Raw genomic sequence first — 22,964 nt, forward strand, 5'->3', positions numbered from 1 at the left:
TCTTGTCCTTTCTTTGATTACTGTAGTGTATCACATTGATTCATCTGCAGATGTTGAATGACCCTCACAGCCCAGGCATAAATCCCACTTGGACATGGTGAATAATCCTTTAATGTGTTGTTGAATCCTCCCAGCTAGGGTCTTGGTGAGAATTTTGGCATCCATGTTCATCAGGGATATTGGACCTTAATTCTCCTTTTGGGTGGGGTCTTGGTCTGGTTTGGGGATCAGGGTAATGCTGGCCTCACAGAGAGAGTTGGAAAGTTTCCCTTCCATTTCTATTGTTTATAAACTGCTTCAGAAGAATAGGTGAATTCTTCCTGGAATGTGTGGTAGAGTTCTCCTGGGAAGCCACCCGGTCCTGGACTCTTGTTTGTTGGCAGATTTTTGGTGACTGCTTCCATTTCCTTGCTGGTTATGGGTCTGTTCAAGTTTTCTGTGTCTTCCTGTTTCAGTTTTGATAGGAAGGGATCCATTTCTTCCAGATTGCCTAGTTTGTTGGCCTGTAGTTGCTCAGAATGTGTTCTTATAGTTGTTTCTATTTCTCTGGTGCTGGTCGTGATCTGTCTTCTTTCATTCACCATCTTATTTCTTTGGGTCCGTTCTCTTTTTGAAAAGTCTGGCCAGCGGTTTATCGATCTCATTAATTCTGTCAAAGAACCAGCTTCTGATTTCATTGATCGATCTGTTCTACTGTTCCTTTGGTTTCTACTTCATTGATTTCTGCTCTGATCTTTATGAAGATCTTCTCCTGCTGGTTTTAGGCTTTAATCTTCTGTTCTTTTCCAGCTCCTTTAGGTGTAAGGTTAGGTTGTGTACTTTGGGACCTTTCTCGTTTCTTGAGAAAGGCTTGTATTGCTATATACTTCCCTCTTCCCATATATACTTCGATGACCTTTGCTGCATCCCAGATGTTTTGAGCAGTTGTGTTTCCGTTTTCGTTTGTTTCTATGAGGTTTTTAAAATTGTGCTTTAATTCCCTGGTTTGATTCTTTAACCTCCGTGTATTTGAATTCTTTCCAAATTTCCTCTTGTGATCAAGTTCCAGTTTCAAAGCATTGTGGTCTGAAAGTATGCAGGGAAGGATCCCAATCTTTTGGTATCAGTTGAGACCTCACTTAGGACCCAGTACATGATCTAGTGTGGAACATGTTCCATGTGCACCCGAGAAGAATGTGTATTCTGTTGCCGTGGGATGGAATGCTCTGAAGATATCTGTGAAGTCCATTTTGTGCAGTGTGTCATTCAAAGCCCTTGTGCCCTCGTGGATCTTCTGCTTGGATGATCTGGCCGTTACAGTGAGTGGTGTGTTAAAGTGCCTACTATTATTGTATGACTATCAATGTGTTCCTTTAATTTTGCTATTAATTGGTTTATAAGGTGGCCTGGGTGGCTCAGTCGGTTAAGCCCTTGCCTTCGGTCAGGTCATGATCTCAGGGTCCTGGGATCAAGCCCTGATCAGGCTCCCTGTTCAGTGGGGAGTCTGCTGCTCCCTCTCCTGCTGCCCCTGCTTCTGTTCTCTCTGTCAAATAACTAAATGAATCTTAACAGAAAATTGGTTTATGTAGTTGGCTGCTCCCACTTAAGAGGCATTAAATCTTATAATTGTTCAATTTTCTCTTTGGATAGACCCTTTAATTATGGCACAGTGTGTTTCTTCATCTCTTAATGCAGTCTTTGGTTTAAAATCCAACTTGTCCGATATCAAGATTGCCACTCCAGTTTTTTTTTAATGTCCTTTAATATGATAAATGGTTTTCCACCCCCTCACCTTCAATCTGGAGTTGTCTTTGTGTCTAAAATGAGTCTCTTGCAGATAGCATATCGATGGATCTTGCTTTTTTTTTTTTTTTTCTTCGTAATCCACTGTGATACCCTGTGTGTTTTGACTGGGGCATTTGGCTTGTTTACATTCAGAGTAACGATTGAAAGATATGAATGTAGTGCCAGTGTATTACGTGTAAAGTCCGTGTTTGGGTGTACTGTGTCTGTTCCTTTCTGGTCTGTGTTACTTTTGGGCTCTCTGTTTGCTTAAAGGTTCCCCTTTACCACTTCCTGCAGGGCTGGTTTAGTGATCACAAATTCTTTTAGTTTCTGTTTGTCCTGGAAGCTTTTTATCTCCCCTTCTATTTTGAATGAGAGCCTTGCTGGATAAAATTCTTGGCTGTAGATTCTTCTCATTGAGCACCCTGAGTATATCAGGCCAGCTCTCTCTGGCCTGCTAGGTCTCTTTGGATAGATCTGCTGCCAGCCGAGTATTTCTCTCCTTCTTGGTTCAGGGCCTCTTGTTCCAAGCTGCTTTCAGGATTTTCTCTTTGTGTCTGAAATTTGCAAGCTTTGCTATTATATGTTGAGATATGTTGACCTGTTTTTTATTGATTTTGAGGAAGGTTCTCTGTGCCTCCTGGCACTTGAGTTCCTGTATCTTTCCCCAGATGAGGGAAGATCTCTGCTATAATTTGCTCAAATATGGCTTCTGCCCCCTCCTTCCCCTCTTCCTCTGGGATCCCCATTATTCTAACATTGTTTTGCTGTGTGGACCGACTCATCTCTCAAATCCTCCTGTCATAGTCCAGTGGTTGTTTCTCTCGCTTTTCCTCAGCTTCTTTATTCTCCATCATTTTGTCTTCTATATCACTACTTCTCTGCTATGCCCCATTTATCCTAGCAGTTAGAACCTTCATTTTTTATTGCATCTCACTAAGATTAGCCTTTTTTAGCTCAACTTGATTAGGTATCAGTTGTTTTGTTTCTCCAGAAAGGCATTCTCTAGTGTCCTCTGTGTGTTTTTTAAGCCCCGCTATCATCTTGATGGTCATTGTTCTGAACTCTCGCTCCAGCCTCCTACTTATATCCATGCTGATTAGGTTCCGGGCAGTCAGCACTACCTCTCGTTCTCTTTGTGGCGGTGAGTTTTTCCATCTTGTCATTCTGTCCAGAGAAGAAGAGATGAGTGAGAGAACAGAATAGAAAAATATCGAGAATGACCCCAGAGAAATAAATGCTAAACAAATCAGAAGCGACCCGAAACCAAAAAAGATTTAAACGGTGATAATAGAACTAGAGAGCTGAGCAGAGCAGTACACTGGATCCTATGTGTATTTTGGTCTGTTTGATAGGAAATTGCATCCCCAAATGGTTAAGAGGCAACCTTGTATATACACAAAAATAAAATTAAATACAACAAAAGGCTAGAATGTAAGTGTAAAAATGGAAATTAAAAGTCAAAATATAAAAAGGATATTATCAGGCAGTTGAACAGAACTGAGCAATATACCATATCCTAAGTATATTTTGGTCTGTTTGTTAGAGAAATATATCCCAAAGGAAAAACAAGCAGGACTTACATGTTTATAGATATAAAATTAAATACGGTGAAAGAATAGAATGTAGCTCTGAAGGTGAAAGTTAAAAAAGACTTGCAGAAAGTGGTCACTTTTGTATTTGTAGAAATGCTGCAATTCTTTCCTTAGATCGCTGGTTGATTTCACAGGTGTTCAGAATGATTTGAAAGCTCTCTGGCTGACTTTCTGGGAATAGACAAAACAATGTTCTCCTCTTGCTCTGCCATCTCTGAATCAAGTGGCTTTCATTTTCTTCCTGCATTTTCTAGTTATGAAATATATCATTCATACAAAAATAAATGTCTGACTTAATGAAGAATAAAATGAACAATTTCACTACTCAGATTTTTTAAAAAGTCTTTCCGGTGTCTCTGAAGCTCCCACCTGGCTTCCTTTCTGCTTATTTGCTGAGTATTTAAGTTTTGCTCTGATTGGTCAAAACTTTTCTGTCATTTAACTTTGTTTCTCTGCATTGTTTTGCATCCTTCACTTTCCTAAGAGTGTGCTAGCCAAGGTATTAGAGTTTTGTTTAAAACAGTCTCCTAGGCCATCATCATACATTATCTCTCTGCTGATTTCCTTTCTTCTGAAGCTCTGCCTCTTCCTTCTTCCTATGAACTCAAACTTTATATATTTTTCTTTCCTGTTTCTCTTTCTGTTTTGAATGCTCTCCTTTGGTGTTTTTTTGTCTGTATTTTCTTTTCTGCTTGTAGACTGAGGTAGGTGGGTACCAAAATGTATTTTTGCGTCTTTTTAAAACATTAATAGATGGGGATGCTTTTCTTCCTCGCCGTGGATTACTAGTCTCTACTACCTAATAATAGATTAATTTTTATATTCACATACTGAAAATAGATATTAATAATAACTTACAAGAACTCTTAATATAGTTACCCTGTTAACTCTTTAACTGCCGTATGTGTCAAAAAATCTTTTTCATATTTGTTTACTTAGCAATATAATTTAGTTGGTATTCTCTCAAACAATGTGAGATTGGAACAAATGAGATATCATAATTATAGATTTGTTTATATGATAGAACATATTATCTATTTAAGTAAGTATTAAATATTTCTTCTTAAAGGACCTGACTTACTCATTCTATACCTTCTGCAGACTTAAGAACCTCTTAAACATGATAAGAAGGATGTTAAGTAAATATGAAAATGGAGAGCCTCCTTTCTGTGGAGATATAAAAACCAGTCAAACGGAAATGGATATTCAGATTAATATGCTAAAAGAGAAGGTAATTTTTAATTAGTTTTGGGACTCTAAAATCATTGGGAAATAAATTCCTCTGTGCTTTGAGCAGTAAAATACAGATTTTTCTATTAATCTTACATACTTGATATATATTTTTGGTAATAACTTTATTGAGATATAATGAACATAAGATGCATATTCAAAGACCACCACAATCCATATTAGAACATTTCATAACCGTAAAAATAAACCCTATACCCTTTAACTGTCACCTCATGCTAGTTTCCCCCTCCCTATTCTTCTTAGCCATAGGTAGTCACTATTCTCCTCTCTGTCTCTATCGATTTGCTGCTGATTTTGGACATGTCATCTCAATGGAATCACCAAATATTTTATCCTTTGTGACTGCCTTCTTTGGTTTAGCATGTTTTTAGATTTATTTTGTGCCATGTGTCAGAACTTCATTATTTTTTTATTTCTGAATACTATCCCACCGTACGGACAGCCCACATTTTATTTATGTATTTATCATTTGGTGGACGTTGGGGCTGTTACACTTTTTGGCTATTGTTAATAATGCTGTTGTGAATACACATGTATAAGCTTTTGCGTGAACATTTCGTTTCTCTTGGGTATATACTTATAAATGGAATTGTTAGTTCATATGTTAAAGGACCTTTAACATTTTTGGTTTAAACCTTTTGAGGAACTGCCAGACTATTTTCCAAACTGGCTGCACCATTTTACATTTACGTCACCAGTGTTTGAGGATTCTCATTTTCCCTGATTCTTGTCAATGTTTGTCATTATCTGTTGTTTTTGTTATAGCTATCCTATTGGGTGTAAAATGACATGTTGTAGGGGTATTTTCATTTGTTTCAAATTTTTATTTGAATTCTCATTAGTTGACATATGTAATATTGGTGTCAGGAGTAGAATTTAGTGATTCCTCACTTAAATACCCGGTGCTCATCAGTACAAGTGCCTTCCTTAATACCCATCACTCTTCTAGCTCCCCCACCCACCTCGACAGCAACACTTAGTTTATTCTCTATGGTTGAGAGTCTCCTACGGTTTGCTTCTCTTTCTCTCCTTTTGTCCCCCCTTCCCCTATGTTCATCTGTTGTTTTGTTTTGTTTTGTTTTGTTTTGTTTTGAATCCCACATAGGAGTGAAATCATATGGTATTTGTCTTTCTCTGACTTATTTCACTTAGCACAATACACTTGTTGAGTTCCATCTGTCTTGTGGTTTTAATTTGCATATTTCTTGGAACTGGTGATGTTGAGCATCTCACCTTTATATATGTGGTCATTATTCATTTCTATATCTTGCTTAAAGAACTAATCCTTTCTTTTGCCCATTTTTATATTGGATTATCTTTTCATTATTGTAAGAGTTCTATCTATATCCTAACTACAGACCCCTTATCAGGGATATGATTTTCAAATATTTTATTCATCACCTTGCCTTTTCACTTTTTCTTGATGGTTACATTTGAAGCATAGAAGTTTTATTTTTTAAATTTTGATGAAATACTTAATCTGTTTCTGTCTTTTGATGCCATATTTAAGAAACTTTTGCCAAAAGCAATCACAAACATACACACCTGTTTTTTCTGAGTTTTATAATTTTAGTTCTTAATATTTCATGTTAAGTTTGTACATATGTTATGAGGTAGAGATCTAATTTTTTCACTTTGTTTGTGGATATTCATTTGTCTCAGTACCATTTGTTAAAAAGACTATTCTTAATCCATTTAAGTGTCTCGACACCCTTGTTGAAAATCAATCCACCGTAATTTGAGAGTTTATTTTTAGATTCTCAATTCTAATACATTGACCTATATATGTCTATCCTTACGCCACTACCAAATCAAATTTTATGAGAATGCTTTCCTAGTCCTCTTGCAAATTACCACTCATTTATGTAATAATAAAAAGTCAATGTAGTAGGACCTAACTTTACTCCTGTAAAGACTTATACTTTTTGAAGGAGCCTTTTGCCAGCTTATGCCTTGCTGACTACCTGACACAATGAGAAGCCAGGCTCAGAAAGATAGAGTCCCGTTTCTCTCCTCCAGTAATACCAGTAGTGTCTCACTCAGTGCCTCCCCCATCCATTTCCATCAAATCTTGGTTGTAGGATCCACTGTCTACTATTTACTTCGTTGTGTTTTATTAACTTGTTATAATGCATAGACCCATCCATAGATTTCACCCTCTAGGATATTAAAGATTAACTCTGGGCTATCAGCCTTCCTGTTTGGAAGTCTTGCTAATCCATCATCTTAAAGTTCACAATTAGATACTCTTTTGACCTGGTTCTTGTGCATACAACACTGGCGCTGATCCCGTTCTTGGCACAGATCCTGCATTCTTGAAAAACACAGTTGCCTGTATCCATCTTCTTTTACTGAAATAGAAAGATATGCATAGCTGTACTTTGATAGGTCAATACATAATTAATGAAATAAACATTTCATTACATTATGTCAAGAATACACCTGTAAAATATCCTGTTGCATTTAATTGAATTATCAGGGAAGCCCGGGTGCTTCAGTGGTTTAGTGCTGTCTTCAGCCCAGGGCGTGATCCTGGAGACCCAGGATTGAGTCCCACGTCAGGCTCCTTTCATGGAGCCTGCTTCTCTCGCTGCCTGTGTCTCTGCCTCTGTCTGTCTCTGTGTCTCTCATGAATAAACAAATTAAATGCTTTTTAAAATAATCAAATTATCAGAGACCAATAGTAGGCGAGCAATTTGAATCACAAAAAAATTTTCAAAGTGAACCTGTATGATATGGGGAAGCATTCTAGTACGATATATAAAGATGAGATAGTCTTACTTACCTCCCCTGAGAAATAAGCTTGCAGTAAGATAAAAGAGAAATTTCATTTAAGTGTGCCAAAGGACAATACATTTGTTTCGCTAACGAAAAGATTAGAAATTATTCCATAATGTTCTCCTTATTTCATCACTGATGAAGGGAGAATGAAGATTATTGATTTAAAAGCACTCAGTGCTGCCTCTTTCTTTTAGAATTGCAGTTAATTGAAATCAGATAAAAGGTTCCGTTTTGCTTATTAAACTTTTACTAGTTGTTCAGCTGTTATGCTTCAAATCATATGTCTCTCTGCTTGCCAGTCTTTTTTCTCCCGTAACTTGAGGGCAAATTTAAAAGAGGAGTTCTTGCCTAGTTTTAATAATTTGTAATAGAAGGGATTCTTTAGAAAAACGTCTTAGAGAAAGGAAGATGGTGGCAGGGTAGGAGGAGCCTAGACTCACCTCGTCCCACTAATACAACTAGATACCTATCAACTCATCCTACATACCCCAGAAATCTACCTGACTACTGACAGAACAAAGGCCTCAACTAAAGAGAGAGAAGAGGCCACTTTGGAGAAAGTCAGAAGTACAGAGACATAGTTTAGAAGAGAAAGAGATTCTATGTGCAGCAGATGGGAGGGAGTAGTGGCCCCAGGGAAGGGCAGGAGAGAAAAACACCTGGGAATGCACATAGCCACTGGCTTGGAAAAGGAGAGTGGCTGAATTTCCTCAGTTCTTGCAACTATGGGGGGCTTAAAGCCTGGAATTTTAAAGATTATTGGGCTTGGCGGGGGTAGAATCTGTAGGGCACTATGCTTGGAGAGAGGCACACAGCATAGCTGGCTGGTGGCATTTCCCTCCCCTGGCCCTGAGCACAAACACAGAGCCACCTGTGGGAATCAGTGCCACCTGACACCAGCTGCCTAACTTGCTTACACCAACCACCACCCGTTTGTACTCCAGGGGAACTGCCCTTTTCGATCATGCTTGCCTAGGTTCCAGCACAGCAAGCCCTTCCCCCAGAAGACCAGTACAAACCCCTGCCTGACACCATGTGTCCCGACCAGAGTTTTGCAGGGTCTCAGTTCCAGTGGAGTGTGACAGGTCTCATTTCGCAAGCTAGTTAAAACCTGCTAGATTCAGGCCAAGTACCAAACACTGCCCACAGCAGATACTGAGAGCCTATCTCTCAGATGACTGGCCTGAGGGATAGAGGAGCCAGAACCAAGTAGCACAGTGCATGCCGCACACCCTGGAGACCCTCCCTGAAGCACCAGGCCCTGGGCACTACGGGACCATTTTCAGTGGTCCATTACTTTCAGGAACAAGTGACATAACTGGCTTTTCTAACCCAGAGAAACTGGCAGAGACCTAGACAAAATGAGAAGACAGAGGAATTTATCTCAAATGAAAGAACAGGATAATGCCACAGGGCCAGAGATCTAAGTGAGAGAGATAGAAGTAACGGGCCTGGTGGAGGATTTAAAGCAGTGACCCTAAGGATGTTCAGTGGACTTGAGTAAAGAATGGTGGAAGACATCAGTGAGACCCTTACAACAGAGATAAAAGAGTTAAAAAAGAAACGGAGATGAAGAGTGCAATAAATGAAATTAGAATACAGATCTGGAATATTCTCTAGACTAGATCATATATTAGGCCACAAAACAGGCCTTAGGAAGTACAAAAAGGTTGAAGTCCTACCATGCACCTTTCCTGACCACAATACTATGAAACTATAAGTGGACTACAAAAAAAAAAAAACTGTCCGAAAAGACCACAAATACATGGAGGTGAAATAACATCCTACTATCAATGTGTGGGCCAACCAGGAAATAAATGAAGAAATTTCAAAATACATGGAAACAAATGAAAATGAAAACACAATTGTCCAAAACCTTTGAGATGCAGCCAAAGTGGTTCTAAGAGGAAAGTATATATAGCAATACAGGCCTACCTCAAGAAGCAAAAAAAAAAAAAAAAAAAAAAAAAAAAAAAAAATCTCCAAACAACCTAACCTTACACCTAAAGAAGCTAGAAAAAGAACAACACATGAACCTAAAGCCAGCAGAAGGAAGAAGATAATAAAAATTAGAGGAAAAATAGGGGTCCTGGGTGGCTGAGTTGGTTAACTGGCCAACTCTTGCTTTTGGCTAAGGTCACGTTCTCAGGGTCCTGGGATTGAGGTCTGCTTCAGCCTCCAACCTCAGTCTCCTGGAGGATTCTCTCTCTCTCCCTTTTCCTTTGCCCCTGCCCCCCTCTGCCCCAACAAATAAATCTTTAAAAAATATTAGAGTGGAAATAAATGATACAGAAACTAAACACAAATAAAAATAGAACAGATCAACAGTAGCTGGTTCTTTGAAAAATTTAATAAAATTGATAAGGCTCTAGCCATAGTTCTCAAAAAGAAAAGGGAAAGGACCCAAATAAAATCACAAATGACAGAGGAGAATAACCAACACTGCAGAAATCCTAACAATTATAAGAGAATATTATGAAAATATATTCCAACAAATTGGACAACCTAGAAGAAATGGATAAGTTCCTAGAAACATATAAATTACCAAAACTGAAGCAGGAAGAAAGTAGAACAGGACGCTAAGCAGCCAAGAAATTGAATCACTCATCCAAAAACTTGGAACAAACAAAAGTCCAGGACCAGATGGCTTCAGAGGCAAATTCTACCAAGCATTTAAAGAAAGAGTTAGTATGCATTCTTCTCAGACTGTCCCAAAAAACAGAAGAGGAAGGAAAACTTCCAATTTCATTTGATGAGCCAGCATTACCCTGATACCAAGACCAGATAAAGACACCACAAAGAGAATTACAGGCCAATTTTCTAGTGCAAAAATCCTTAACAAAATAGCAAACTGAATCTAACAATACATTAAGAAAATCACCGCCATGATCAAATGGGATTTATTCCTGGGTTACACGGGTGATTCAGTATCTGCCAATCAATCAGTGTGATGCACCCTATTAATAAAAGAAAGGAGAAGAATCATCATCATTTCCATAGATGTAGGAAAAGCATTTGATGAAGTACAATATCCATGCATGATAAAAACCCTCCACAAAGTAGGTTTAAGAGGGAACATACCTCAACATAATAAAGGGAATATATGAAAAAATGCACAGATAATGTCCTCCTAAATGGGGAAAAACCAAGAGAAAAAGTTCATGTCTGGTGGTGTTGATGCTGGCTGTTGCCTACAATTATAGTTAGGGCAGGCAGCCAAAATGCTTACACTGGCACACCTGGACTCTCTTTGTGGCCTGAGCCTCCTCACAAGAGGAGGGGCTAAATTCTAAGTAAGCAGGCTGAGTGAGATACAGAACAGGGCAGAAGCTGTGTTGCCTTTCGTAGCCTAGCCTTGGAATACACACAACATCACATTCACCATATTCTGTTCGTTAGTAGCAAGTCACTAAGGTTAGCCCACAGTCTTTTTGTTTTGTCTTAATAGAATACTGGAACACCTACGAACACATGAAGAACACAATTTTTAGTGTAATTTACCCACCGGCCACAGTGTTCTGTATTCCTTTCACATGAAAAATACACTCACCTCCTCCCAGTACCTCCCAGAAATCTCAGTTATCATGGCATCGCGTTCAGGAGGGAGTCCAAGATCTTGCCATCTTAATCAGGTGCAGGGGGGTAAGGTGCCAGGGTTATGTTGTCTAAATTTTAGTCCCTTGAGTGCAGGTTCTCTCAATAGGAATGAAGACTTGAGAATTAAAGAGAACAGTTCTCTACTATTGAAAACACAACATTCTGGTAACTTGCTGAAGACTCTTCCATTCAGAAAGAAGATGGAAATCACATTAGTCCATAGCAGGTTTGAAATGCAGCCTGATGCATGCTGTCCGTTTTCCAGTCAGACTTAGTCTGAACCATGGAAATTTTTCTCCGTGGCTCTTTGCTGTCTATCCTCTCTGAGCTCTTGGTTCTGTCCTTAAAGAAATGACCTGTGTTTGCAGCTGTGTTTTCAGCCTGCTGCTTCCCTGTGGGGACTTCTAAGACCCTAAGGCCTATTTTCAGTCTGTGCTATCTAGGTCTCTTTTAGTCCAAGCTCGCAAACAGTGTTTTTGATGCTATAATTTTCTTAACTTCTTGAGTTTTTCTGTGAAAATCAATGGATTGATTTTATGTCAGTAGAAAAGCCACTCTCCCGGGTCTTTTTGAGATAAACTTTTCAACTGGGCTCTCCTGTGAAGCTCATACTCTTAAGATCCTTAAAGAAATTTGAGGCATACCTGAAATCCTTCTGAGGTCTTAACAAAAGGTTTTATCATCTTGGCTTCATCCATAGGCCATGTTTTCCCGGATTTGCTCTTGCCCCAGAATGCATTTCTTTATTTTAGCATTATTTGACAATTCAGCATATGGAAAGGCTATAAATGTGGAAAAAATATTTGAACCCAGTTAGTCCGGGTCTTTCATACTGCATAGACCTTGTTTAGTTTATCTTTTGTGTCCGTTTTACTTTCAAGTGGCTTGTGGCGCGAGTTCCTTTTCCTCTAGTGTCATTTTCTTCACTTGCCTGGAACCTTTGCTGTCAGCCTCTTCAAGGGCCATCAGGTTTCCATTAACAGTCTGTTGGAAGCCCTTTTGGTTTTCATTCTTACTCTTCCCTACATCCTTTCAGTTTCTACCTACCTCTGTGTTCAAAGGAGGTTCAGGTTTAAATTTCTTAATGGCAGCACCCCAAGTTTAGTATCAGTATCTGTGCCAGTTATGTATTGTGGCATAATAAACCACCTCAAAACCTAGTTGCTCAAAACAGCATTTATTTGGTTCACAAGTGTTTAGTTTAGGCAAAGCTGAGTAAGGCCAACTCATTTCTTCTTCATTTGGTGTCAGCTGAGATGACTGGAAGCTGGGGACTAGAATCATCTAAAATCATGTTCATGCAAATGTTTGGCTGTTGAGGCTGGCTTTTGGCAAGGACGTTAGCTGGGTCAGTCTCAGCTGAAATTTCTACATGAAGACACACCAGGTGGCCTGAGCTTCCCCACAGCAGCTAGATTCTAAGGGTTGGTTTCCCTAGAAGAAGAATGTCAATGGAAGCTGTATCACATTCTTTAACCTAGCCTTAAAAATCGCACAGCAGTTCTGCCGAACTCTATTCACTGGAAACCAGTTACTAAGGTCAGCACATTTTAAGGGGAGGAATTATCATGGGAGAAGTGTCAAAGAATTTATAAAACCACCACATCCACTCACCCTGTCTCATCAATCATATCCAGAAGAAAGAAGTTCTTCCCAACTCAGCATCACTGAAACTCTGTCAGGTTTTTCGGCGGTTGTTTTTGGTGCTTAGTATGTTCCCTTGTTTTGTGGGAAGTAACAGAGGATTATAAGATAGTACTATTCAATTAGGTGGGGGTTTTTTGTCCAAAAGTATATGGTTCATCTCACTAAGTTTTTATACTGAGAGGTGTGGATTCTGAGAATCATTTCTCCTGGGAATGCAATTCAAATTAATGTAAATCATTTGTCATTCAGAAAAAGGCTTGTGGCATTAAAATCAGTATTTATAGATTGAATAATTAGAGTCTTATTTTCAGAGTCTTCTCTTAGGAAGCATTTATTGGTTCAGACCTACATAAGTCAATATGATATTACTAAAACTTCTTAAAAATTAATGGGAGTATTCATTGGGACACCCGAGTGGCTCAGTGGTTTGAGTATCTGTCTTTGGTTCAGGGCATGATCCTAGGGTCTTGGGATCGAGTCCTTCATCGGGCTCCCTGTGGAGTTTGTCCCTCTGCCTATATCTCTGCCTCTCTCTATGTGTCTCATGAATAAATAGTTTTGAAAAATTATGGTGTGTTAGGATGGGGGAAGGGGCAAGAGACTTTCTTTTTTAATATTTTATTTGAATTCAATTTGCCTATATAAGAGACTTTACACTAAGAGGTGACTTACAGTTATTTTATGGAGGAAACATCTGAAGCAGTCATAGAAAAAATAAAAGCATAAAATGAAGTACAAATGTTGTGTGGCAAAGACAATGATAGCAGAGATCTTTTTAAGTAACTCCTAGTGGTTTTAACTTTGTTCTTAATTTTCTAAGTGCTTCAGGGTTCCACATGCTAAGACTCTACTACAATATAGATTATATTTTATTGCAAATGAATTCATTTTAAAATGGAAGCACCTGGCTGACTCAGTCAGTAGAGCATATTACTCTTGATCTTGGCGTTACGAATTCGAGCCTACGGTTCAGTGCAGAGACTTAAAAATAAAATGTTTTTTAAAATGTTGGTTATAGTTTTGAGTTAAACTAATTTCACTCCATTTCCAAACTGTATTGTTCTATTCATGCAGATTGGTGATCTTAGAGCAAGACTGGAAACTGAATCTTCAAGATGTCTACACCTGGATGCAAAAAATCAAGTTCTTCAACAGGAGCTATTATCTATGAAAGCAACAGAGAGGAAATGTGAAAAACTAAAACAGATGAAAAAAAAGTTGGAACAAAAAGTAGTAAACCTCAGAAGTCATGTAGAAGTCAGTGTGGTAGAACGCAGTCAAGTAGAAAAGTATAAATGGGAGATTAAACAGGAGGTTGACCGGAGAGTAAGACTGATTGTAGAAGAAAAATTAAAAGAAGTGAATCGATTTTTACAGGTAAATTTACTGATCTGTGATATGCTTTCATTTATTTCACTACAAAGTACACTTTGGTTATATGCGTTGTGTATGTTTCCTCTGCTTCCTTTACAGCAATCTGTTTGTTCCTCCAGATTTCTGGAGGCATTCGTTCCTCCCTGTAAAGATTTCAGTTTTCATCATTATTCTCACTTAACTGATCTTTCAGAATGATTCTCAGGAGAGAATCATTTTATTTTTATGACCAGTTTGTATGAAACAGGACTATTCTTTTTTTTTTTTTTTAAGATTTTATGTATGTATTCAGGAGATACACAGAGAGAGGGAGAGAGAAGCAGAGACACAGGCAGAGGGAGAAGCAGGCTCCATGCAGGAAGCCTGATGTGGGACCTGATCCTGGGACTCCAGGATCACATTCTGGGATGAAGGCAGTGCTGGTGCCCTGGGCTGCAGGCAGGTGCTAAACCGCTGAGCCACCCAGGGATTCCCTGAAACAAGACTATTAAGAGGAAAAGAAAAAAATTGTGATTTAAAACTTTTCCCAAATAAATAAATAAATAAAACTTTTACCATGGAGTGTCTGGGTGGCTCAGTTGGTTAAGCAGCAGACTCTTGATCTCAGCTCAGGTCTTGGTCTCAGGTTTGTGAAATCAAGCCCTGCATTGGGCTCCATGTTCCATTCCTGGGTTATTCTTTTTGAGGATTTCATTTATTTATTTATTTCCTTATTTATTTATTGAGCATGAGCAGGGGGATCCGCACGGGGGGGGGGCGGAGGGGGAGAGAGAGAGAGAAAGAATCTGGGGTAGACTCCATACTGGGTGTGACACAGGGCTTGGCCTCAGGACCCCTGACTGAGAACATGCTCTGAGCAGAAATTAAGAAACGGGTATTCTCAAGTTGTATTATGCACTTTTTAAAATTTTTAATTGATTGTCTTGTTCTTTGAAGTATCAGATTGCATGAGTACTAATATAAGAATGATTAAACTTAAAAAAAAAAAAAAGAATGATTAAACTTTATCATTCAGATTTAATTCAGGTGACATTGATGATAAATATTTTACACTTCAGGTTTTTTTCCACATTTAAAATTGGTCTCTGAATCATTGATTCCCAACTAAAGGAAAGAAATATACTATAATTACTCAAGTTTTAGGTGTTTTAAAACTGTGCTTTTAATTTGCTTTAGACACAAGCAGCATGCCAAGAAAAGTTAGAACAGTTTAGAGAAAGTCATGATGCTTCAATAAGAAGTCAAATGGCACTCAGAATCGAAGAACTGGAATCTGAATTTCAATCCAAAATAAGAAATTCTCAGGAACTTGAAATTGAATTGGAAAAGTACAGGCAACTCTACCTACAAGAATCAAAAATGCGAATGTCATTGGCAGAAGAACTGAGCAAGTAAGTTAAAACAGAATCAATGAAAATAGATTTAGCTTATTAATTTGCCTCTAAAGCATAATTTTTATGGAGATGGGTTCATGAGATGAGTAGGAAATGAAAGCCAACTGGACAGTATAGTTTTGGAAAATAACGTTTGTAAATAAACTTACCATTTTATGTTCATCCAGGATAGTTTGCCTCTCTCCTCCTTTTTCTTTTTTTCTTTTTTCTTTCTGGTTTTATATGACTTTACTTTTTCCCGTTAATATTTTCAGTTACTCGATCTTGTTGTCTTTACAAACTAATTGTTTAAAACTTTAAAATTTAGACAGCGTATTATTTTTTAAAAGTTGATATATTTTAACACAATACATCAAAAAATATCCTTTCAACTTGTGATCAATATAAAATTATTACTGAGATATTTCAGATTTTTATCATTCGAAGTCTTAGAAATCCAGGATGTATTTTACAATTATGGTGTATTTCAATTAGGACACTAAATTTTCATTGGGAATACATATCTATATTTAAACTTCATAAAATTTATAGTGGAAAAAGCAGATTCACATACCTGCTTCTTTCCAACCCTACTTTAAAAGTTTAAAAAAAAATTTTTTTTATTGGAGTTCAATTTGCCAACATTTAGCATAACACCCAGTGCTCATCCCGCCAAGTGCCCCCCTCAGTGCCCATCACCCAGTCACCCCAACCCCGCCCCCCCGCCCACCTTCCCTTCCACTACCCCTTGTTCGTTTCCCAGAGTTAGGTGTCTCTCATGTTTTGTCACCCTCACTGGTATTTTCACTCTTATTTTCTCTCCTTTCCCTTTATTCCCTTTCACTAATTTTTATATTCCCCAAATGAATGAGACCACATAATGTTTTTGTCCTTCTCCGATTGACACATTTCACTCAGCATAATACCCTCCAGTTCCATCCACATTGAAGCAAATGGTGGGTATTTGTCATTTCTAATGGCTGAGTAATATTCCGTTGTATACATAGACCACATCTTCTTTATCCAGTCATCTTTCAATGGACATCGAGGCTCCTTCCACAGTTTGGCTACTGTGGACATTGCTGCTATACACTTCGAGGTGCAGGTGTCCTGGTGTTTCACTGCATGTGTATCCTTGGGGTAAATCCCCAGTAGTGCAATTGCTGGGTCGTAGGGCAGATCTATTTTTAAGTCTTTGAGGAACCTCCATGCAGTTTTCCAGAGTGCATGCCACAATTTCTGCTGAAAAACACACTGATATCCCTGTAGTGGTTCGCTTTTATGTAACTAATTGCTTTTTTTTTTTTCCTGCTTTTAAGATTCTCCTTTTATCTTTAATTTTTGACTTGTTATTATGTGTCTTGGTGTGAAACTCTTTGGGTTCCTTTTATTTGGGACTGTCAATGCTTCCTGGGCCTGGAGGTCTGTTTTCTTCCCCAGGTTAGGGAAGTTTTTAGGTATTCTTTCTTCAAATAAGTTCTTCACCCTTTTCTCTCTTCTTTTTCTGAGACCTCTCTAATGTGAGTTTTATTACACTTGATGCTGTTCCAGAGGTCCCTTTATCTTAATTTTTCAAATTCTTCTTTTTGCTTTTCAGATTGGATGATTTTTACTACCCTGTCTTGCAGATTGCTGATCTGTTCTTCACATCTTTTAATCTGCTGTCGATTGTGTCTGGTGTATTTTTCATTTCAATTATTGTATTCTTCAGCCCTAATTGGTTCTTTTATATATTTTCTTTTTGTTGAAGTTCTCACTGAATCTGTCCATTCTTCCAAGTTTGCTGAGCATCTCTGTGACAGTTACTTTGAACTCTTTATCAGGTAGACTCCTCATCTCTGTTTCATTTCGTTATTTTTCTGAGGTTTTGTCTCGTGGCCTTGTTCTTTCATTTGGAACATACTCCTCTGCCTCCTCGTTTTGTCTGACTTTCTCTGCTTGTTTCTAAAACTGTTCTTTCCAGCTTTTCCCTCTTCAAAATATGTTGCTTTGAACAATGAATGTTAGTTATAAAGTCAAGCAAGAAGAAACATTTTTTGAAGTATTGTCTGGTCATTTCTCTCATTGGAGCTGTGGTGGGGTAGGTGGCAGATGTAGGTGGCAGATGACAGTGTTCTTCTTTTTCGGAGTTCAGAGCACAGGAGTCAGGCAGATGGAGATAAAAACTAGTAGCTTTGTTACTAATACATGCTAACGGATTGGAGGATGTGGTTTGGGTGGGTATGTAGCCACAGCGGGCTTCCCAATTCTTTATCCCAAATTAGGCACTTCCCCACGCAGTTGTAAATGGAGGAAACAAATGTTTGATGCCCATCCCACGAAGATGAGAGCAGACCTGAATTCATGTTACCAGGAGCAAGCACATCTTTTCAAAAAAGAGATTTGGAATCTCATAAGCACTGCCTAGTGCCTTCTCCCCAATTCGCTCATTAGGTAAATCTCCCTTCCTGCTGTGAGGAAGGTAGAGATAAGTCCACACGTGGGTAATGATGGTTTACCTCTAATTTCTGACTGGATTTAAATTAAAGTTAGTCATGTCTTTTGTACATACCAACTCTCATAATGATGAGAGGTTGGACAGAGCATACTAGGTGGTAAAGAGAAATCTGTTTTGTGTTTAATAATCCACAACATAGATAACTCATTTGTTGATTGACTTTGGTAAACCAAGTTTTATCTGGAGGAAAAGAATAATTCTTTCCAGGAAGAGTTTCCTCCATTTCAAACTCGTTGGTTCAACTAAAGATTTTCTCCTTCAAGTTCCATGTCTTGTGGTTTAAAAAATTTGTGCTTATAAATGCAGCCTATTAACTGTTCCTAATAGGAGTTAAGATCATTTCCATTGCTGTATTTTTATTCATAAAACTTTAAAATTTATAATTTTACATTATAATTTAAAATTTATAATTTAAATTAGACTTCAGACTTTAGACTTTAGACTTTAAAATTTATAATTTAATTAGAAAGCTGTTTTGTGCCTCATGCCTAGACATTATGGAGCCACATGACAAACTTTTAGGTGTTCATTTTCAGTCAGTTATAGTTAAAAATGTAGGTATTTTTCCTGAAGATGATGAAGTAACTGGCATAAAAACCCTTGGCTCAGGAGGACCTAAAGCACATTCCTGGCCTGCAACTCTTTGGTCTTTTGACCTGAGGCAAACTGCAATCTCTCTGAGGCCTTCTTGTCTCTTATGTAAAATTAAGGACTTTGACTGAAGTAGTTCTTTGATAACTTTGGGGAAAAATTTTTTTCAAAGAATAGAACTTAATTTGCTTTTTGTTTTGTTTTGTTTTGGGTTTTTTGTTGGTTTTTGTTTTGTTTTGTTTGCATTAAACTGTATTATACAAAACAGACTCAAGTGGAGCTGTGTAGCTAAAAGAGAGATGCAACTACAGCTGTAGACTTTTGTCCCTCAATCCTACAGTATCCCCAATGGAACCTTAGATTTCTATGATTGGTAGTTTGGAAACAAACTGTTATGAGAAAACCCTTCGAACTACTAAGTCTTCGAATTAAAATTTGCTGATACGTTGTTTTTATGTGTATAATTTTCTTACCTTCCTATGTTTTTGATAAATGGAAAAGTATAAATAAAATTGCAAATATGTTCTCGTTATTAATGGATTTCAAGCTATTTCTACCATCTAACTCAATTCTCACCTGGAAATAAACCAGGGTCACAGAAGCAAATATTTAGGAAAAGAGCTTTTGGGGAAAAGATAATTGCATTAAGGAAATGAAGGCAGGCACTTGAGTGACTGAGCCACCTAGGCACCACTTAGTACCTTATTTAGACCCTATTTTGGGAATTCAATGAGAGGATACCTTTTATAAGAAAAGTGTAAGTAAGAGCATTCTAGATGGGAATATTTGTAATACACATTTGATCCTTGACCAACATGGAATTGAAGCTGCAGGTCTAGTTAGCCTACACATGGACTTTCTTGGCTGTTGGGTTGTACTGTATTTTCTCTTATGTTTTTCTCAATAACCTTTTTTTCCTCTAGCTTACTTTATTTTAAGAACATATTATATAATACATGTAATGTCCATGGACTGTGTTATTGGTAAGGCTTCCCATCACCAGTAGGCTATTAGTAATTAAATTTTGGGAGAATCAGAAATTATACAGAGTTTTGACTGCACAGGGGTAAGCGCACCTAACCACTGTATTGCTCAAAGGTCAACGGTAGTTTGAAATATTCCCAAATATTTCATAATTAAGTAGATAATGATAACTAGGTAAGTCAGGTGTTTGAAAAATTAGTCCTAATTCATAGAAAGGAAACAAAGTTACAGTTAAAATTTCTTTTCCTTGTTTCTAATTCTAGAAACTTATCATTGAGAAACTAAGTTGGAAAACTGGTGCTAGCTTCTATTTTTTCCTTTCCTCAAACAGATTTTCTGAAATCTCTGTATTCACATGAAAAGAAGTATATCAGTCAGCATATAGATAACAAAATAGTTTTACTCAGTATTGCCAGCAGAGTTTCCCCATGACTTTATGTAGTCCCACTTTCTTTGTTTTATGTATTTAAGAGTCTGAGCTGACAAACAGAGCATACAACATATAACTTAAGATTCTGTTTTTCTAAAAGTGCAAAAGTGGGAAGCTCATTCTGAGGAATAATTTATTAAGCAGCTGATTAAACTCTCATAAAGGGCACTTTTTCTGAAAATCACAAAGTATTACTTTAAGTGTAAAATGACTCTTGTTTACACTTTTTGGAACAAGATCAAACAGGATCCTTCAGAAGTTCTGTATATTCTTTTATTTGACGTTCCTAGTTCCACTGGTTTCTTGACTATTTTTTATTTAAATACAGTTAATTAGCTTATAATGTTATTCTTAGTTTCAGAGGTAGAGATTCATCAGTCTTATATAATACCCAGTGCTCATTCCATCAGGTGCCTTCCTTAATGCCCATCACCCACTTACCCTACCCACCCTTCACCTACAGCAACCCACGAATTGTTTCCCATGATTAAGAGTATCTTATGATTTCTTTCCCTCTCTGATTTCATCCTGTTTTATTCTTCCTTTCCTTCCCCTATGCTACTCTGTTTTCTTAAATTCCACATATGAGTGAAATCATAGGATAATTGTCATTTTCCGATGGACTCAATCTGCTAACCATCAACCCCTCTGGTTGCATCACATCATTGCAAATGGCAAGATTTCCTTCTCCTTTTTTAAGATTTTACTTATTTATTTAGAAGACACACACAAAGACAGAGGCAAGAGGGAGGAGGAAAGGCTCAATGCAGAGAGCCCAATGTGGGACTCGATCCTAGGATTCCGGGATCACGCCCTGAGCCAAAGGCCAACTCTCAGCCACTGAGCCACCCAGGGGTCCCAAGATTTCACTATTTATTGGCTGAGTAATATTCTGTACTCTCTCTCCATCCCTCTCCCTCTCTCAGTCTAATAAATAAATATGATTATTTATATCTACACGTCTTCTTATGAATACCTCTTTCAAAGAACATCCATACTTTTCAGTTTGGCTATTGAGGATATTACTGCTATAAACATACAGGTGCAGGTGCCCCTTTGGATGCCGACCAAAATGATCTTTGGGATTCATACCTTCTAGTGCAATTGCTGGGTTTTACATAGGTAGCTCCTTTTTCAACTCTTTGAGGAACCTCTGGTACTGATTTCCAGAGTGGCTGCACCAGGTTGCATTCCCACCAGCATCTAAAGAGGATCCCCCTTTCTCTGCATTCCCGCCAACATCTGTCATTTCCAGACTTACTAATTTTAGCCATTATGAAAGGTGTGATGGGGAAAAACTCAATGTGATTTTGATTTCTATTTCTTTGGTGCCAATTGATGTAAAGCATGTTTTCCTGTGTCTGTTGGTCATCTGTATGTCTTCTTTGGAGACATGTCCTTTCATTTCTTCTGCCCACTTCTTCATTGGATTATCTTTCTTTGGGTGTTGACTTTGATTAGCTCTTTATAGACTTTGCATACCAGCCATTTATCTGATAAGGCATTTGCAAATACCTTCTCCCATCCTGTCAGTTGTCTTTTGGTTTTGTCAACTGTTTCCTTGCTGTGCAAAAGCGTTTTATCTTGATGAAGTCCCAGTAGGTCATTTTGGCATCTGGTGACATGTCTAGCAAGAAGTTGCTGCAGCCGAGGTCACAAAGGTTGCTGGCTGTGTTCTCCTCTAGGATTTTGATGGATTCCTGTCTCACCTTTGGGTGTTTCATCCATTTTGAGTCTATTTTTGTGTACGGTGTAAGAAAATGGTCCAGTTTTATTCTTCTACATATGGTGGTCTGAGTTTCCCATGCCATTTGTGGAAGAGACTGTATTCTCTCCATTAGATATTCTTTTGAGTATTGTTGAAGATGAGTGGACCATAGAGTTGAGGGTCCAGGTCCACTTCTGGGTTTTGTCTTCTAGTCTACTGATTGACATGCCTGCTCTTGTGCCAGGACCATACTGTCCTGTTGATCACAGCTTTGCAATAGAGCTTGAAGACCGGCTTGTAATGCCACCAGCTTTGGCTACCTTTTTCAGCATACCTTTGGCTCTTCGGGGTCTTCTAAGGTTCCAAACAAATTTTAGTATTATTTACTCCAGCTGTGTGAAAAGAAGTTGGGGGCAGCCCAGGTGGCTCAGCGGTATAGCACTGCCTTCAGCCCAGGGCGTGATCCTGGAGACCCAGAATCGAGTGCCACGTTGGGCTCCCTGCATGGAGCCTGCTTCTCCCTCTACATGTGTCTCTGCCTCTGTGTGTGTGTGTGTTTCTAATGAATAAATAAATTAAAACTCTTTAAGAAAAAAAAGAAGAAGAAGAAGAAAAGAAGTTGGTTGCATTGAATGTAGAGATTGCTCGAGCTAGCATAGACATCTTAACAATATTTGTTCTTCCAATTCACGAACATGGAATGATTTCAGTTCTTTATGTCTTTCTCAATTTCTTTCCAGAATGTCCTATCGTCTGCAGAGTGCAGATCCTTGTCTCTTTGCGTAGGTTTATTCCGAGGTATCTTACGGTGTTTAGTGCAACGGTACATGGAAGGACTCCTCAGTTTCTCTTTCTTCCGTCTCATTGTTAGTGTATAGAAATGCCACTGATTTCTGTGCATGCATTTCATATCCTGCTGCTTTGCGCAATTCCTCTATGAGTCCTAGCAATGTTGGGGTGGAGTCTTTGGGGTTTTCCACATACGATATCATGTCCTCTGCAAAAAGTGAGGGTTTGACTTCTTTCTTGATTCAGATGCCTTTTTATTTCTTTTTGTTGTCTAATTGCTGAGGCTATGTCGAACAACACGGGTGAGAGTGGACCTCCCTGTCGTGTTCCTGACCTTAGCGGCAAAGCTCTCAGTTCTTCCCCATTAAGAATGAGACTGGGCGTGGGCTGTTCGTAGATGGCTTTTATGATTTTGAGATATGTTCCCTCCCTCCCTGCACTGCGAAGAGTATTGATCAAGAAAGGATGCTGCGCTTTGTCAAGTGCTTTTTCTGCCATCTGCTAAGAGGATCCTGTGGTTCTTGTCCTTTCTTTGATTACTGTAGTGTATCACATTGATTCATCTGCAGATGTTGAATGACCC

At 38.3% G+C, this 22,964-nt stretch overlaps 1 protein-coding gene across 1 annotated transcript in view; it reads left to right on the forward strand.

Annotated features, from left to right (window-relative positions):
- LOC112912623 (uncharacterized) overlaps positions 1-22,964 on the forward strand; it is a 156,843-nt gene that overhangs the window by 127,606 nt on the left and 6,273 nt on the right. Inside the window, exons 36-38 of the mRNA XM_072722109.1 lie at positions 4,461-4,590; positions 13,710-14,012; positions 15,186-15,400. Of these exons, the coding sequence (XP_072578210.1) occupies positions 4,461-4,590; positions 13,710-14,012; positions 15,186-15,400 (648 nt within the window). The remainder of the gene's footprint in view (positions 1-4,460; positions 4,591-13,709; positions 14,013-15,185; positions 15,401-22,964) is intronic.

Source organism: Vulpes vulpes, chromosome 9 (genome assembly GCF_048418805.1).
Source record: "Vulpes vulpes isolate BD-2025 chromosome 9, VulVul3, whole genome shotgun sequence".
Lineage (NCBI taxonomy): Eukaryota > Metazoa > Chordata > Mammalia > Carnivora > Canidae > Vulpes > Vulpes vulpes.